General features: G+C 40.8%; 2 protein-coding genes across 3 annotated transcripts in view; one reads left to right on the forward strand and one right to left on the reverse strand.

The window, feature by feature from the left end:
• LOC148828080 (echinoderm microtubule-associated protein-like 5) overlaps window positions 1–4,673 on the reverse strand; it is a 68,447-nt gene extending 63,774 nt beyond the window's left edge. For both annotated transcript variants that reach the window (XM_088925916.1, XM_088925915.1), the window contains exon 1: window positions 4,167–4,673. In XM_088925916.1, the coding sequence (XP_088782042.1) occupies window positions 4,167–4,363 (197 nt within the window). In that variant the 5' untranslated portion in view covers window positions 4,364–4,673. The remainder of the gene's footprint in view (window positions 1–4,166) is intronic.
• Window positions 4,674–6,219: 1,546 nt separating this feature from the next.
• ttc8 (tetratricopeptide repeat domain 8) lies at window positions 6,220–17,402 on the forward strand. The gene is given in 14 exon segments (XM_088925065.1): window positions 6,220–6,470; window positions 9,951–10,068; window positions 10,602–10,665; window positions 10,849–11,008; window positions 11,497–11,586; window positions 11,760–11,897; window positions 12,622–12,707; window positions 13,822–13,909; window positions 14,240–14,350; window positions 14,447–14,586; window positions 15,038–15,212; window positions 15,657–15,779; window positions 16,109–16,192; window positions 16,826–17,402. Coding segments are annotated over 14 exon segments (1,596 nt in total). The 5' UTR covers window positions 6,220–6,368; the 3' UTR covers window positions 16,943–17,402.
• Window positions 17,403–18,342: the final 940 nt, after the last annotated feature.

Genomic DNA, 18,342 nt, shown 5'->3' on the forward strand with positions numbered 1-18,342 from the left:
GTCATAACTTGATAGGTGCACATGATTTATGTTCCTAAATTGTTGCTGTGTAGTAGAAAAGAAAAACGCACTACCTGTCATCTTGCCACAGAGAGTAATGTTCATCTGCATGTTAATAATGATCTCACCTCTCATGTTTACCTAGTGAGACACCTCACTTTATAGGAACCAAGCAGAAAAAATAGATATCTGACTTACGCGACATGTTACAGAAGCTGCAAGGGCCACATAAAATAGAACAAAATAGATTTGTACTGTGGGTAGACTAGAAATTTAGGTAGACGACACCTGTTAGATTAGAGTCCTGACTTGCGTGGCTCTACTAATAAGAAGACAAATGTGCTTCACTCATCGCAAAACCTACAAATGCCAAAGCTCTGCAATCAAAAACAGAATCAGGAGTCACTTGAGCAGCATACTGGTCCCTGTGTTGTGCTCATAAGCACAAGGGATTGTTTTCGAATGTGTAACGAGAGCTCAGTGGTGTTCGCACAGAGGGGTCCAGGCCATAAGGCAAACCCAGATGACATCCTCCCACCGCTACATTAATAATACAGGAGGGAAGCCGGCTGCCACATGCCAAGGCTTAAGCGTAGCAATTTAGAATCTCCCGGCACAATGGTAAGAACGGGCGCCAAACCTCAGTGAGAGGTCTCTGTGAAAGATCCACAGACTTCAGCTGGAAGACGTTCTCTGAATTTTGCTGTCAAAATAGTTAAAGGGCAAGTGTACAATAATGCATGATACAGACAGGCCTGTGGATATCAGCTTGGGCATGTTTGCATGTGGCCTAATGTGGATGCAACAGGGATTTTATTCGTGACAATTAGGAAACGTTCTCATAACTTGCAAAGATGTACATTGCTTTTTTTTTTTCCTTAACGTTCGTTTGTTCCCAACGTAAGTTTCAGTCTACGTTCCAGACATCACAACCTCAAGCCTGGGTCCTTTTAACTACCGAATCGTGACTGGGATTTCTCACGAGCCCATCCTTCCATTCTCAGAAACCTCTTCATCACTGGGCAGGAGCCTAACCTGACAAGCACGCGGCACGAGGCAGGACTAGACTCTGGATGGGCCACTGGTCCATCACAGGGCACGTGCACAAGTGAGGGAAATTTAAAGATGCTGATTATTCAGGCTGTGGGAGGAAACAGGATTTCTCTCTGAGGAAATGGAGAGAGGTGCAGACAAGGGGGAATTGGGCAAGCTCCGTACTGAAGGCACTCCAGGTTGTAATTGACCCAGGACGGAAATGCTGTGTGGCAGCAGTGCTGTGCTGCCAGTTCACCCCAGCAGTGGCACAGTAGTGGAGCAGTAATGCACGCCCCCCTCCTACAGGGGGCACTGAACCTCACACACTGCTGAAGAACCGACAGTGTCAGGAGATGAGTGAACACAGTGACAGACAGGTGAGGTGGAGAAGCCTGTCCTTACTTCCTCCTTCTCCCCTTGTGGGTGCCGGCGTCATCCTGAGGGCCCAGATGTGGAGACACACCGGATCCCAGGCTGTGTGGGTACACAGCAGGATACAAAATGACTTGCGATTCCGAATTGTAGAAAAAACACTGGCATTCTAGTTAAGCACTTCTAATCAGTCTGGTGCTATTCTAAAACAATCAGCATTCCTTGCTTACTTTCCATCCCAAGAGGGTCACATATTAATTTTCCAAAATAAACGCTGAATATGTACCTTAAATTTACGTATGTATTTAAAAGCACTTCAGTGTTTGAATTAATATACTTGAGACAAGGTAAAGCTTTTGTAAAAAAAAGCCCAAAATTACACCTCACAACATGCAAAATTACACAGGGCCTTTTCAGATTCATACTGTATACATTCAACCCAATTTCCATATTTATTGGGCCTTCTTTTAATCTTGCAGTAGAGTAAATTACAGGACTGTGCACCACATTTAACTCCAGGCTGGACAGGCCTCACTAATCACACTGTTCTGCCTTTTCAAGTCTCTTTTCCACAGCTGGCAGAAGTGCTGCTAGCATTGAAAAGGGCTGTGTTTTATCTTTCAAGGCAGGATGGCAATTGATCTGTTCCCTATTACTGCAGTTCTGGTCTTTGTAAGGAAAAACAACATTAAATGGTTGTTATTGAAAGGCATGTTCCTTCATACAGTAGCCATAAATTAGGCCTAACTCTTTTAGAAATAGGAAAGGCAAAACAAGATTAAGTCTATATTATTCCTAAGTCATTCATAAATCAAGGGGATTGTATTAAATATAATGAATTATGGGCCATGTAACCAATAATGCGATTACAAGAAATTCAATTTGTCTGAGCATCCTTCCCAGTTTCCAAGACGCTGCAGCTTTTCCTGGTACCATAAAACGGACATCCTTTGACCTGTTAAAGTCTTAACAAGAATTACGGAGGTAAACAAAATACACTTTTGAAATTGGAGTCAAACTCTGTGGTGAATAAAGACGTTACATGAGGTCCTGCCCAGGGGGACGGGGTGTGCTATAGGACTGTGTCCTAGTCATCTTCTGTGGGAATAACACTGGACAGGAGGAGCCAAGCTCACCACAGCCATGCAGTGGTTACTACTCAATACGTGGCATTGCAGTTGTGTCCAACACGACAGTATCAACCCCACTCTTTCATGGGGCCGCCCTGAAAACGAATGCCAAGCACCATGTCTATCCAATGGAAATGACTCGCGTCCAAGATAATGGGCACAGACTTCTCTAATCCCAAATGCCAAGTTGCATTGTGATCTTGCAGAATTTACACAGGCGTGCACCAAATTATACTTAAAAAAAAAACGTGCAAGAGAACAACGCGCACGGGCACGCGAAGCGGCTTGGCGCACGAGCGCACGCGAATGGCACAGGGAATCTGGATGACGCGCTTTACCGCTGCTGTCGCCGGCAGCGCTGACCGCGAGCGCGCTGCCCCCCGCCCGCTCCTCCAGAGCCGCACGTGCGGCGGTCTACAGCTCAGAGTCCGGTCTCGGGCCTCTCTGTGACACTCGCGCGCCGGGCACTCTCACTTTCACGTACAGTACAGTACGTGCTCTGCCCAGCGCGCACCCCAACCCCACATCAAATCCATCGCAGAACCCACACAAACAGGGGGTGCGCAGGGCACTTTCAAGGACTCCGAGTAAATTACACACCATACTCTTTGCGTCTCAGAAAACATGTTCCCTCTTCTTAACTACAACGACTACCAGTTTGACTCTGACCCCTTAAATATGCGAAGTAGTCCTCAGTGTGTTACAACACGGACCTTTGGAAACGATCATTTTACCTGCGGTACTGGGAGTAAGAGAACATATTCATGTCAGCAACCGTGTTCGCAGATCTGCCCAATCCATCTCCATCTCGTGTTAATAATGTATAGCATTAACTGTACATCATGTCTAGGTTCACATTGCTAAATTACCGTCAAGACAACACCAAAAAGCCATCACAGTGGAAGAAGAACACGGCAAAGCCATCAGAGACATCGATCTTAAATGGAGAGGAGAAAACAAGTGTGATTTTTTTTCTAATGTGATACCTTATCTGCCTTCAGATGCTGTAACGGCCTAATATTCTTAAAAGCAGTCTTGTGCCGAAGCTTATTTAAATAAAGCAAACGCGGATGATGAGATTAGACGAACACAGGTTTGTGACGGTCATTGCATTAAAACTGTTTATTGTAGTTTCACAATAACGTCGTCTTGCTAAAGTGATACGAAGTTGCTACAGAAAGCTTTCTTAAGAATGAACAGACGTGGGCTTTTGAAGAACGTACAGTACTTTTGAGCAGAAGCTAACACGGACAACTAACATCCAGACGCAGGAGCAAGGCCTTATTTAATGATATTTTTCCACAAAGGAAGGCTTCTGTACTTCATGAAGGTTAACTAAGAATTTTTATACCGTCTAAGATTAACCCTCGGCGTTTTTTTATATTTGCGGAATTGATTATTACTTTTCCCCCGCTAAACGAGATAAAAAAAATAATTATCAATTATCCGATTAGCTCACAACGCAAACACCTACATACGTAGTTACAGTAAAGGTGGGCAACCTTGCGTTTCCCCGGTGTATCTCAATAAAAGAAGGATAGTGATTGCGGGCAGTATTTTATTTTCCTTTTCCAGTTATACACGGCAGAGGCATAAGAATTCTTAAAAAAAATCTCGAACGAGGCTTACCTGATTATGTCATCGTTGTGTCCCAAATAAAATTTTTGCTTGTGTTCCCTTGTGTTATAAACTACTCCCACTCCGGCGACGAAATAGACAATTTCCTTCGCCGCCGTGTAGTACAGGTTGTTGCGGCACTGGTGTCCTCGGTAGCCGTAGACCCACTCCAGCCGGAGGTGACAATTTGGAGCTGTTCTGTCTCCCATGTCCTGGTGAATTATTTCTTTTTTTTTTAATCTCTCTGACGCAAGAACTTATTTTTTCATTTAACACACTCCCAAGTCCTTACACTGACCCTTCCCTGCTGATGCTGGTGCACCTGCACTTTTGCACTTTATAAAACGACATTTAATCCTGAATAAAACACTATTTAAATCGGCTTAAGGTGCGGTTTATATTTTCAAATACACTGTCATCACTGCATCTTTTTTTATATTTTTGGTAGGGGTGCTTTATAATACCTAAACACTTCTCTAATAGTACAGCCCAGGCGCACTCCCCGACCACTCCAAACCTGTGTGAGCAGCTGAGCTCAAGACAGACTCCAGCTCCTGTCAAATCCTATAAACATGGGGTTCTCGCATTAGTTTCCAGCACCGCCCACAAATCCATCTTAACCGCTGACCGATTAACGAACTGTCCAATCAAGTCCCCAGAGAACCGCGAGGCAAATAAGGGAAGGTCGACTGACCAATAGCCGCCCACCAGAGGCGGGGCCTAACGCCCCCCCTTCGTCTTCGTCTTCCTCCAATGGGGAGCGGACGGGAGGCTGTGAACCCTTTCAATTGATGCCAAAGGGATGGTACCTTCTGCGGATGTCTCTGTATGTAGGCTAGGAACGACAACCAGATTATATAACCCTGCCGTATGCTCTAAATGTCTTCATTCCCCCATAGATACTAGCAATCGATTAATCACAGTGTCTATAAACCGTGTCGGTTGCTACTGTTGTTGCATTTTACGCCCCTCGTTCGAGATAGCAAATGTTACCTGGAGGCGGCACACACAGGCACGTAGTAACGGCTGTTGCTAAGGACGTGTTGCTGATGTTTTCCACACGTCTGTCTCTATTTACCCGCCCCGCTGCAGTCGTGTTAGACTAATTGCCTTCTGCGGTGATAATTCGGTGGCATGTGAACTTTTAATAACGACATTTTGCGAAATGGTAAATGCTGATACGCCGGTCGTCGTGGTATGACTAAAATAACTATGGGCTATACCAAGAGTGCCTTAGTAGGCACCCCCGCTGCCGGGATATTCAAGCTCTAGTTCCAATTTTCTGTAGTCTTCGGCGTTATTGCAACTTATTCGAAAGCTTAGCCACTTACACGAGTGCGTTTAAATCCTGCTTTAATTTATCAGCGACAAGCAAGGCGTCCTGTCTGTTGTACATTAGTTACAAATATGACTGCATCATAAAATCACTGCCCTCACCGAACTTGCAGTTCTGTGCAGTCCCTGACAAAATACAATAACGAACTTTTCCAAAACATTTCACAATTATTATGCATTTAACCCGCCGAATAGAATAAGTGTGTCTCTTCCCCCTCTCAATTTAGGAGACTCATACTACAAAACGCATTCAGCACCGGCGCAATTTCATTATTATATACAGAAAAATGTTACAACTCAACCCTGATTCTTACGCGTTTGATACGGCAAACCCAGCCTAAATGTGTCAAGTATTTTTTTTTTGCTAGAAGAAAGGATGAATATAAATAATAAATGCAAGTAACAGGTAAAGAATGACAACCACAATGACAAACATACATGCCACAACACACAAACGCAATTAGTCGCGTCTAAACCCGAATTTATTTTAAAAAGAGGATTAAGGATTTAACTTCTGCTGAGAGAAGAAAGAGACGCTTTTCGCTGGCCCTCCTCAAAAATGATACTTCCATATTCGCCAAGGCAAAGGAAATATCGACGGAGCACATTTTAAAAAACTCGGTATTAGAGAATACACGGTGTCCATGTGAATATGTCTCTGGTAAAGGGCGCGCGTTTCGGTTTGTATCATCCCTGCTATCAGGCATATTTCTGGACCCCCATGGTCGATGAGGACCCCGTGCTCCGTTGCTGGGAGTGACGGGACGCTACTGTTGTGATCTGTTTTCTGTAGTCGCGCTTGGAACCCTCTGGGAATGAGTAGATGCTAATATGATTTAAGTTAAGTACACTTTTGAGTAACAGAAAACTATCATCAATATGGATCCGTTATTTTTAGCATGGAGCTATTTTAGGAGACGTAAATTCCAGCTTTGTGCTGATGTGTGCTCTAAAATACTGGAGGAGAATCCGTTCGATCAGGTATTATTTCGGTCTTCGTAATCCTGCTGTATTGGATTTGTGGTTTAGCGCCAACTGTTCAATATAAACTCTACTCCGAACCGTTTTACTCAAAACTGCGACGGACAACTTAAAATTTACGAAGTTTTTTCGACATACTGGATAGAAAGGATGTGTTTTTTGTTTTTAATTAAAAGCGGTAATGTTCAGGCCTCGGAGAAATAAACACATCAGCCCTGTGAAATCACACAGAATGCATTAATTATTTTGCCGTTAGGTTCCTGAACGCCGACGTCAGTCCTTTTCGGGATGTTTTATAGTACATATTTTACAGTAAAAATGATTTTCTCACAGTCACACGCTTTACTGAAAGAGTACGTTTAGACGCTATGTCGTATTTTTTGTAAAGTTACCGATTTGGATGTGACAATCATAGACCTCTTTTGTCTTTGTTGTGTCGATAAATTCACGTGATACGATTCATGGTTGTGACTCAGCCTAGGCATTTTGTTTATAATTGTGACCATGTCAATGCTCTAAACTTTGTATTTGAAAAATAAACATGGAAATGTAGTGAAGTCGTAAATGTGTACTCGCACACTAGTGGCATTTTGTATAAAGATTCAGAAAGCCTGGATGTGTACGGTCTAAATACTAACGAATTGTATTGAAATGTAATGTTATTTCATATAATAACTACTATATTTATATATGAGCTTTACAGGGGGAATAATACCCTTTTAGTATATTTTGTTTTATGCCTAGTTTTACGCTGTCCATCCACAGATTGGGTATTTTCAGTTTCCTGTGCAATGTACAGTAATCCCGTCTTTCGGATGAGACGTTAAACCGAGGTCCTGACTCTCAGTGGTCATTAAAGATCCCCGAGCATTTCTCGAGAAGAGTGGGGAGTTATCCCGGTGTCCGGGGCAAATCTCCCCTCTAGGCCATTACCGTGACCTCCAAATTGTCCCCATGTATGATTGGCTTGCACCTGCCCTGCGATGGACTGGTGTCCTGTCCAGGGTGTACCCTGCCTTGCGCTCGTTGCTTGCCGGGTAGGCTCCGGCTTCAACGCGACCCTCACCAGGAAAAGCGGAAGTGAAAATGGATGGATGTACAATGTAATCGCTTCTCTTTCCCATTTCATGTCTTTCTTATATAATCTTTGGTTTTGCATGTGTTAGGAAGTCTTCATCTTCTTGCATGGCTATACTTTAATTTTGCTGTCATTATTTCCTTCCTATCGCTTCCGAAGGATGCTGGAAATACTTCTCTTGCTTCAGAGGTAACTAGTTTCTTTCCCTTTGACCACACTTGCAATTCTTATTTCTTATACTTTTTTTCTCGTTTGTGCCGGGTCATGGTGATTGGAAGGATTTTTTAGGAGTCTTTTTTGTTTTCAAGGCTTTATAAGCTTAATGCATTGTATGCACATAAGATATTCTAGTAGTATTAATCCTTTAATTAATCTGATAAGTCAAATAGAGAGCAGATATTCGTTTACAGAGATGACCTGGCCAAGAAGCGTAAGCCAGTGTCACACAGGTGATAAAGACAGAATAAGGAAAAGGACAATCCATACATCATAACAGGACGTGCCAGTGTCTGTCCGAAGAGCTTTACTCATCCAGCCTAATACACCCTCAGATGCAAGGTTCCAGCTCACCTTTCAGATTGCTCCTGTTATTGGCAGCAACAATAATGTGCCCAGTGAAAAGGTTGAAATGAGTTGTGCTCAGCATCGATATGTGTTCTTGAGAGGTGCAGGTCATACTTGTGAAGCCTAAGTATGATATCTGCTAGTATCATTGTTTTATTTCTCTTTGCTGTCTGCACAGCCAGATACAGTGTGAATTATTAGAAAAATACTTTTGTGTATAAAATATATTTTTTGAAATTTCATAATGTGTTACCTGAGCAGTGCAGAATGAATTTAGTTTTTCAGCACGGATCGGTTTCTGGGAAAGTAGGAGACATTCTGTCACAAAGTACAGTATAGGAAATCAGAAACCTACATTAACTTTTTACAAGCAAGCCGACTTGTTGGTGATCATATCTTATTACAGTAACCGCTCGTTTTCTACATTGTTGTATTATCATACCACTATATCACTATAAATGGTGTTTGAAGCATTTTATACTTGAATTTTGTAGGCGGTTATGATGGCAAGCAGACCTTGTTCACCTCTTACAATTGGCAGGAGAACAGATTAGACATGATTTACTGTAATAATGTAATTACCTCGATATTTCAGTGTATATCTCAATGATTGTAGAATAGCTTGATTGTCTCTGGGAGGAGAAACAGAAAAAAAGATCAGTGAAAAACCAAATGTATTTTCAGTCCCCATAACTACACAGAAAAGTGTTAAACATTGTTAAATACCATTAAATACCAGTGGTTAAACAAAAACACAGATGACTGTGTTTTAAATAAAGCCACTGTTTCCTTCTTACTTGTAGAAGATGCATGTGGAGAAATGTATATATTTATATAATGTGTGCTTTGTTATATTAGTCTGTCTTAATCTATGGTTGTGAGTTTGTACAAAAAGTACAGCACAGTGCTCTAGAAGTGAATGCTCATGGAAGAATGCTCACATGAAATCCAGTATGCTATCAGCAGCATGGAAATTTTCATATTCCCAGAGTTTCAGTCTAGGGACTTGCTAGCTTGTCCCTTCTGTGTTCAATTATTCACAGAAGTAAAGGTCATTGTCATTGCCTTGCCTGCACTATTCCGTGAGAACCACACTCTCTCAGGTATTTGGTTCTTTTCCTGTGTAACAGACCCCTTACCTCCACTCCTGAGAGCTCACACTTAAAGGCTATTATGCAGCTGCCTGTCTACCTTTCACCAGCTTTTTAGATAAGAAGACATCGGCAGGGCATTTGGCTAGATACCCCTTGAGCCGCCATAACAGAAATCAGTCATCGGTGTTGCCACACATCTGAAAGTAAAACAAATGGTGTTGTCGTCGGGCATTTGCCAGTGACTTAGGTTGGATCGGTTTTCCTCCCAAACTCTGGAGCAAGTCGAGGCTATGAAATAATCACCCTTCGCAAACAGGAATGCTACACCAGTTCCTCACTAGGTGTCATACGGTGTCATGAAACATGCAAGCTATCAATTTACAAGTGAAAACTGGGTCAGCCTGTAGCCTGTGAGAGGGCTCTGATTTGGATCTTTCATTCGGATATACAGTTAGGGTGGGCCATGGTACAGTTAAGATTGAAAGGTCCTCTGCACAGGCTTTCCTGTTTCTCTGCAAGGTTTGTAATAAATACATCACAGGAATTCTAATGTGTGCTTGCTCTGTATCTCAAAGCAATATTAAGTTCTTGCTCCTATAGTTTGTGCGTCCAGCACTATGTGTTACATGTATCTGAACTTCTGAGGAATTGCCGGTACACAGAGAATACCACAGTCATTTTATTACTGAACTGGAAGAACATTTGGTCAACTTGAATTTCGTATTTTTCTTCTCTCTATCCAAGGCTGCATGGAGTCTGAAGATGCGGGCTCTGACGGAGATGGTTTACATCGACGAAGTGGATGTAGACCATGAGGGAATAGCAGAAATGCTGGACGAAAACGCGATTGCTCAGGTTGCACGTACGTGTTGTCTAGTGTGTTCACGGAGAGCGAACCGGGGGAGAAAAAGAGCTTCAAAGGGCCTTGCAAAAATCAAATGCTGAGATTGGCAAGATAAGAATGCGCCCATGTTGAGCTGAGAATGCAGCTCTAATTGTTCATCTGAGAGTTGATGCATTTGGTTTTATACTTAGAACTACTAAAAATAGTCTTTAAAAACAACCTGCTGGGCTCTGAAATCAATCCTTAAAGCATGGTAATTGCTTGTCTGACTGATGATTTCTACTTTTTTCAGATCCCTTTTCACTGGGAGTGAGTTCAAAGACCTTTAGAAAATTAAGTGTATTTAAAGTTCTCAGTGCTTGAAAACTAACTGTGCAGGTCAAAATATGGCCAAATGCTCTCCCTACTGTGTGGTGTTTCTGATGGGAGTGTTCAGGTCATTATTGCAAGGACAGTAATATTGTGTTGTTGAGAAATGGTCTTATTTAACACGTGACATAACAACCTTTTATTGTTTACAAATCCAAAGTAGAATAATGTCTGATTTTCAGGCCCTGGAACATCATTAAAGCTTCCAGGTACAAGTCAAGGAGGAGGTCCAACCCCATCTGTCAGGTATTCTTTAATGTATAAATTCTAGTCAATCAATCAATTAAATAGTCCATTAATAATGAATAACACATTAATAATGAAATAAAATAAAGAAATAATAAAGAAATAGGTTGCATTCAGTGCTGTTCTGGTTTGGAGTGAATGGGTTACTGTGTGGAAATTTTCACATGGTGCTTGTCTCTATAGGCCTATGACTCATGCAGGACGGCCTGTTACTGGGTTTGTTCGGCCCAGCACACAGTCCGGCAGACCGGGGACAATGGAGCAGGCTATCAAAACCCCCCGGACCGCGCACACGGCTCGCCCTGTCACCAGCGCATCTGGAAGATACGTGAGGCTGGGAACGGTATGCCTTTCCTCTGCTTCTTCACACAAATCCATTCCTCAGCCTTTAAGTGTGCCAGCAGAAGTGTGTGTGCATGTTAATGAGGTCAGTGCTAGTACAGACAAATAAAAGGTCCAGCACAACTTGCTGCCCTTTACAAGTGTTGAGTTTTCACAGATCTACTTAAACCTACTGCAGTTGTGAAAACTCATTCATTATATTATGTCAAAGACCTTTACAGGTACCATACAATGTAAATGATTGAAAACTGCGGTTCTGCCAAAAGCAGCTGTAGAAGAAACTATTGATTTTAAATTCATGAAAATGGAAATGCATTGCATTCTTAGGATTTTCTAAGCAGTCCTCGTTTCTAAGCAGTTGCAATGCTCAGATGATTTTAGTAAAACTTTAAATTTGAAGCATTACAGACGAGTGTGCTCTGTATTGCGATGTATGTAACTGTCTTCCTGTTTTACAAGCCTGTGTCTATTTTTGCTGCATTTCCTCAGGCTTCCATGCTTACAAGTCCTGAGGGCCCATTTATAAACATGTCCAGATTAAACCTGTCAAAATATGCCCAGATGCCCAATTTATCAAAGGTATGTTCGCTTTTACACTAATGTCATCAGGCACCAATATCACTCTAATATGTTGTGAAAAGCAACATTCTTGTAGTGAGTTTCACATGTGCAGGTAAGCTAGGTTGTATATTGGAGGTAGCATTGTAAAAGGTGTATTTGCAATTGTACTGATCGAATATTCTTTCCTGCAGTCTTTGTTTGAATATATCTTCCATCATGAAAATGATATAAAAAATGTGAGTATTGTTTTCTTTTCAAACCTTTAGCATATATACAATTATAAACATATACAACGATTTATACATATAGAAAACCAGACTGATGTCTCAGTGTTTATCATTTGATTTTGCCATTGAACCGAATTGTGATAATTGGATAGAAAACGTACTTGTTATTTCACACATTTGGGCTAGAGAAGGGTTTGAAATCAGAAATAAATGTTGCTGCCAAAACAGGGGCATAATGCAAAAATGAATTCCTAGAGTGAACAGCTGGGATGTTCAAGATGTGCCCTAGGTTGCTGTGAAATGATGCAATTCAATTTTCCACATTACCCCAAACGTGGTCAGGAAAAAATACATGGGCGATAAATTACAAAAAAACAGAAAGATCGACTGACCGTGATGCTCCTGTATTTCACAGCTCCATATGAAATGTTCATCGGTGAACTAATTCTGGGTTCAGGTTGTTTTGTGAGAGGGGCTTTGGTCCACAGAAGGCCTGTGCGCACTGCTCCATCTGCAGCGAGCCTGACAGCCTCAGGGCCTCAGCACTGCACTTACCGACAGTATAACTGGGAAGCAAACCCCTGTCGTGACTCTTCTCAGCAAACCCAGGAAGCATGTCGACATGCTATCCCTGAGAAATACAGATGTTGTTGAGCTTTTTTGTATCGAGATCGATATGTTTGATCTAGGATTAGTAAGTGCTGGACATTGTCTCCTATCATAACATATTTATTTATTTGAAATACTAAGATAAATGTGTATAAGTGCCCTTTGGAAGCAGGCTTCAAACACAGGTTGTAATCTACTTATGTCTTTGGGGGGGCAGGCTACAGATCTTGCAGCTCTTGCTACTGAGCATGCTCAGTTCAAAGACTGGTGGTGGAAAGTCCAACTGGGAAAATGCTACTACAGGTAACTCTGTTTTCTCCAGTCACTGCGCACTTTATCTACACTGACTCTATTTTTTAATCTACACTGACTCAATTTTTTTAGACATTTAAACTAAACATACAGTATAATGAGTATAATGTATGCATTATTTCCTTATTGAAAATAATTCAGTTATATTGAGATATATTAGAGTGTGATTTTCTTCATTCAGTGGACTTTTACATTAATTCTATAAATTGAGAGTATTGCACAGAACATTGTACAGAGTCAGTATGTTAATTGTGCGAAGCAATGGATGCAGAAAGGCAACAAAATAAAATTTTACATACATTTTTCAGGGGTAAGTATAGTCTTCAGATTGCTACTTATGTCAGGAGGGACTATCACATACCAGGATGGAGGTCACTTAGTAACCCAGTACTTGATAGTAAATTGAAAATCGCTTTTACAGCTGTATTGTAAATTGAGGTTATAATTGCAATGATAGAATCCAAACCAGAAATAAAAATCTTCAGAAAGCGAGTTGAACAGAGTCAGCTTTTTTTCAGTGTGCAGATAGGGAGATTGTACAGCAACAGAAACCTCCATCACAGGAACAATTCTCAGAAATCAGAAGCAGACAGCTGCTGAAGGATATCTGATCTGCGTCACAAAGCTTGTTCATTTTCCAAGAAAACTACTCATTCAAACAGATGTTTTTACTGTACGTTATCATATCCCAGGAACCCAGTCAAGCGCACTGTGTCTTGTACTTCCCAATTACACTCTCCTTGTCTTCTCTTTCCTGCCTATCTCATGTGCCTCTTGTTAGTACATCCTTCCCATGCTTGTTAATGAGCTACACAACTGTAAGTTGCAAGTTCAAGGTTAGGGGTTTGGCGTGCAGAGCCCGAGCCCTTCATTCAGTAATAGCCTATCATTATTTTTCAACATTGTCCTGGTAAAAAGTGGATCACATTTATAAATCTATCAGATTCTTAAAGCATAAGCATGACAAATAAAGCTGTAACTGAAGAATTGAACAGTGTATATAATTACACAATTATTGTGATCAGTATTTAACTAGTAACAATGTAACTGAGTCTTGTAGGTGCTGCTTATGTATTGAGGTGGCTAAAGTGATCTGTATTCACAGGCTGGGTCTGCACCGTGAAGCAGAGAAACAGTTCAAATCTGCTCTCAGTCAACAGGAAATGGTTGATGCATTCCTCTACTTAGCGAAGGTAGTGTATCACTGGAGTCTAAGAACCCCTCCCATAAAGTCACTGTTTCTCCATTTTTGTAGCATACAGCAACAATTCCCTAAGAAGTATTAATCAAATAAACCTTTTTCTCTTTTGTTTTCAAAGTTGCTTATGCAGAGCAGGTGTTATAATACTACTGATCCTTGAGAATTCAATTGTCTTGAGTTTTTGAAAGAACTGTATAGGAAACCAAGTCAGTCTGACTTTTTTTTGCTTGGATTTCTCAAATAACAAAGATTGTCACTTGAATTGTTTGCTTACTTTGATCGTTACCAAGATATTAATTGCACGCCTTGCATTTTTTAATAGGTCTATCAACGTTTGGATCAGCCTTTAACAGCTTTAAACCTTTTCAAGCAAGGTCTGGATCGCTTTCCTGGCGAGGTCACTCTTCTTACGGGAATAGCTCGGATTCACGAGGCATGTGTAATGACTGTCATTTAAAACCTGTCTGCATGCTCTAATTAATGATCTGATCAGGAACGCAATGCTACTGCTGTTTTCATTGTTTAACAGGAAATGAATAATATTGCCTCAGCCACAGAGTATTACAAGGAAGTTCTGAAGCAGGACAATACCCATGTGGAAGCTATAGCTTGTATTGGCAGTAATCATTTCTACACAGACCAGCCTGAGATTGCCCTGCGGTTTTACAGGTGAGTATGGTGCTTCCTAGGAAGAACCACACATCTACTGTATATACACACACCTTCCATCATTCACAGAGCCTGGCTTACCAATTACTTAGTGCTTGCTTTATGTTCTGATGAAAAATCACCCCCTTAAAACATCTTGGCATAAGAAAGTACAGCTTGCCTCTTGGTATTGATGTGTTTTGCCATCTTAAATGTAATTGCTCTTTTGCTCTTTGTGGAAAGCTACTCATTTCCTTTGGTTAGATCAGCCATGAAACAGCACATAAAAAAACTTGGCAGACTGCTTTCATTAAGCATTTGGGATTTTGTGCTATCAGATCACCACAAACGCCATTAGGCTACTAATAAATCTGAGAAGGAGTTTGGCAGAGTACTGCAAAAGAAGAAATATATGATCTGCTTGCCACTTAGCACAATTTAAATATATCACATCCTTTCTTTTCTGAAACAGACGACTACTGCAAATGGGAGTTTACAACTGCCAGCTCTACAACAACCTGGGACTCTGCTGCTTTTATGCCCAGCAGTATGACATGACTCTGACCTCGTTTGAAAGAGCTCTTTCCTTGGTAGCAAATGATGAAGAATTGGCAGATATTTGGTACAACCTGGGCCATGTGGCAGTTGTATGTATTTTCCTATTGGATCAAATTCATATTGTGCTTTCAGACTTTGATACATACCTTGTTTTGTAGATCAGACAGTAAGTCTTATCAATAATCACAGCAATTAATTTTTCTTTTATAAAAATCATCATCACGTTAGCATCCACCCCTTGTCCTGACATGTACTGGATATCTGCAGGGCAACATGTTTTGTAACAGCTGTTAAGTTGATACTGACGCATTTGCAAGTTAATAAAGCTGGAAATGTATCGTCTTTTGCAATAACAAACTTTAGAATACCTATTAGTCTTTTGTTTAATAACATGTCATTGTTCAAATTCTACAAGAAACCTATGTAGCCGTTAGATTATAAGTAGCATTGCTCAGAACATGAATAAGTTCCGAAATATTGTTTGACAGTTGGAATTTACCCATTTTTGAGGATGTCATCCTTGTTTTGAACAGGGAATCGGAGATCTGAATCTAGCCTATCAGTGTTTTAAATTGGCTTTGGCGAACAACAATGACCACGCTGAAGCGTACAATAACTTAGCCGTCTTAGAACTACGCAAGGGACGTGTGGAGCAGGTGAGATTTGGGCAGGGGATACAAAGCAGGCCTCTCTCTGCATTTATTATTTCAACCACATAGTTCACCAGCCACTAAAATTATAAAGTGTTAATTGTATTAAAGGTACTATATCAAAGACCCTAGGCCTTTGAATAGGGCTGAGGACTGCATAGTACATACCTATACCATAGTACATAGGGGAGAAAAAAGTAAATGTTTGAGTATAAGCATAAGACTATCTGGGCTAGAATTGTAATGACTTGAACTACATAGTTTTCTACTAACTGTTTAAAACAAAAAGCAAATCTGACTTGGAAAAACACTTCCCCTTTTTTTTCTTTTCTCAGGCAAAAGCTTTTCTGCAGACGGCCTCTTCTCTGGCGCCTCACATGTACGAGCCTCACTTTAACTTTGCTGCACTGTCTGATAAGGTAATGAGCTTTTACGACCTAACAAACCTTTTGCTTCCAATTTAGCACAGCTTCAGGTCTGGAGGTGAGCAGTGCAGTAGGTCTGTCTTTCAGCTCTCCTCACCTGCTTGTTGATCCCCAGCACATGAAGAACTCAGGAAGGGCGTGAAATGGCCCCAATTAAGCCCATAATTAGGCTAGTCAGGTAGTTAAAAGCACATGCAGACACTGCGGGAGTTCAGGAGTGGAGCTGGGCTGCATTAGCCTTAGTCTTGTGCTTAATAAACACAAAACACTGTTACGACCATTATAAAGACCACAAACGAGGGGAGACCAACCAGCCCATTTTGAATATTTGGCTGCAATTAGCTTATTGATCAAAGTTATATGATGGTGCTGTTTCATGGAACATCCCAGTAAATCGTCTTACTGAGACATTTTAATGTAGTGTGTCATTTACAAATATTTAATCATAGTATTGTTTCTTAAAAATTACACATACCCATGCATGCTGAAAATGATCAAGAAGCCATCCTGAAAATGTGCAACTTGTAAGCCTGTGAACTGCTCACACGTGGTGTTCGTCTTTCACAGCCGTAGGCACTGACTGACTGTGTTCACTGAACTCCTCCTGTGTGCTGTTTCTGTCTGCAGGTGGGAGATCTGCAGAGCAGTTACACTGCTGCTCAGAAGTCAGAGGTAGCCTTCCCAGACCATGTGGACACACAGCAAATCCTGAAGCACCTTCGGCAACATTTTGCCATGCTGTGAACCTGCAGCTTGCATTTCAGGCAAAACACTTATGAAAGATCTGTCTTTAAGATCTAAGTTCTGTCTTCAGATGTTCCTCTTAAGGATCTGCTGTTCTGAACCTCTGTTTAAAATTGATACAGTACTTTTTTTGCCCCTTGTGTAAAGTAAATACTTATGTCTCTTTTTATGATGGATTATAAATATATATATATATTATTGGTGGTCTAAAACATTTTGTACAGACTTTAGCACTAAAACAATAAATGTATGTTGCAATAGTGCATGTCTTTAACTCATTAGATTTAAATTAACTTTTCAAAAGTACTCTTGATGTTTTTTTATTTTATTTTTTATATTACTATAGGGGAAAAGTATGTTTAGCATATGAGTAATTGAATATGTGTCTGTATTGTCATGGTATAAATGTAAATATATGGTATTTAAAAATTCCAGAATAAAGGATCTGTAGCCTTTGAAAGCTGTAAAAGCTTTTGGTCATTTTTTGGTCATGTTACCAACAGTTATGAATAATTGAGCCTAAAGGTTAATTCTGCTTATGTTGTTAATGCATAAGTGTGAACAGTTCCATGAATGTCTCTGCATAAAAGATATACAAGAGTTGCATCTATTTTTCCTGCCAAAAGACCGTTCTATATTTTAACTTCACTAGTATGATCTCTAACCAGATTTTCTTAAATGTGCAAAATAGATTAACTTCATTACAAATGGGAAAAATAATTTTCTAAGTGTCATGCTGGTAGAAATTTGAAAATATTCTATTTTTACAAATGGAGGGTTATGAAACAGGTGAAAATCAGGAATTGACTGAGCGATTTAGTCAATCAGTGAAATAATTATTCGTAACCCCCAACTTGTACGTGATTTCTAACGATATACCCGAGTGACTGGTATAACTAGAGGCACAGCTGGCAGAGCTTTGCTGAGAGGACTAATAATACAGGCACACTTGGCTAAAACAAATAAGTATTACAATAAACTACACAAGACACAAAACATACAACACACAAAGTTACATTATATACAGTATTAACAGACAAGTGTTTTCAGAGGCCTAACATTCTGGTCACCCAGAAAACCCCAGACTGCTACTAAGCACTAAACTCTTAATATGCCTACAGAGGCCACACAAGAGATGAGCTGCCTCCTAACTAAATACAGAGCAACCTGCACCCTGGATGCCACAAAATAAATGGGAGCCTATATCCCTATCCATAAAATGCACCCTAATCAGGAAAGACGTTTCTGAGGTATCTTTTACCCAGGAAACCCAAGTTCCCTAAAAACACAGAATTGCAAGCTCTCTCTAACAAGGTTCGAATACTGAGCTCCAGTCAGGTTTGGTTTGGATGATCAAGAAGTAGGGGCTCTCACCTGGCACAAGCTGGGAGTCCCAACTC

The sequence above is a fragment of the Atractosteus spatula genome, chromosome 9 (assembly GCF_055471065.1).
Source record: "Atractosteus spatula isolate fAtrSpa1 chromosome 9, fAtrSpa1.hap1, whole genome shotgun sequence".
Classification (NCBI taxonomy): domain Eukaryota; kingdom Metazoa; phylum Chordata; class Actinopteri; order Semionotiformes; family Lepisosteidae; genus Atractosteus; species Atractosteus spatula.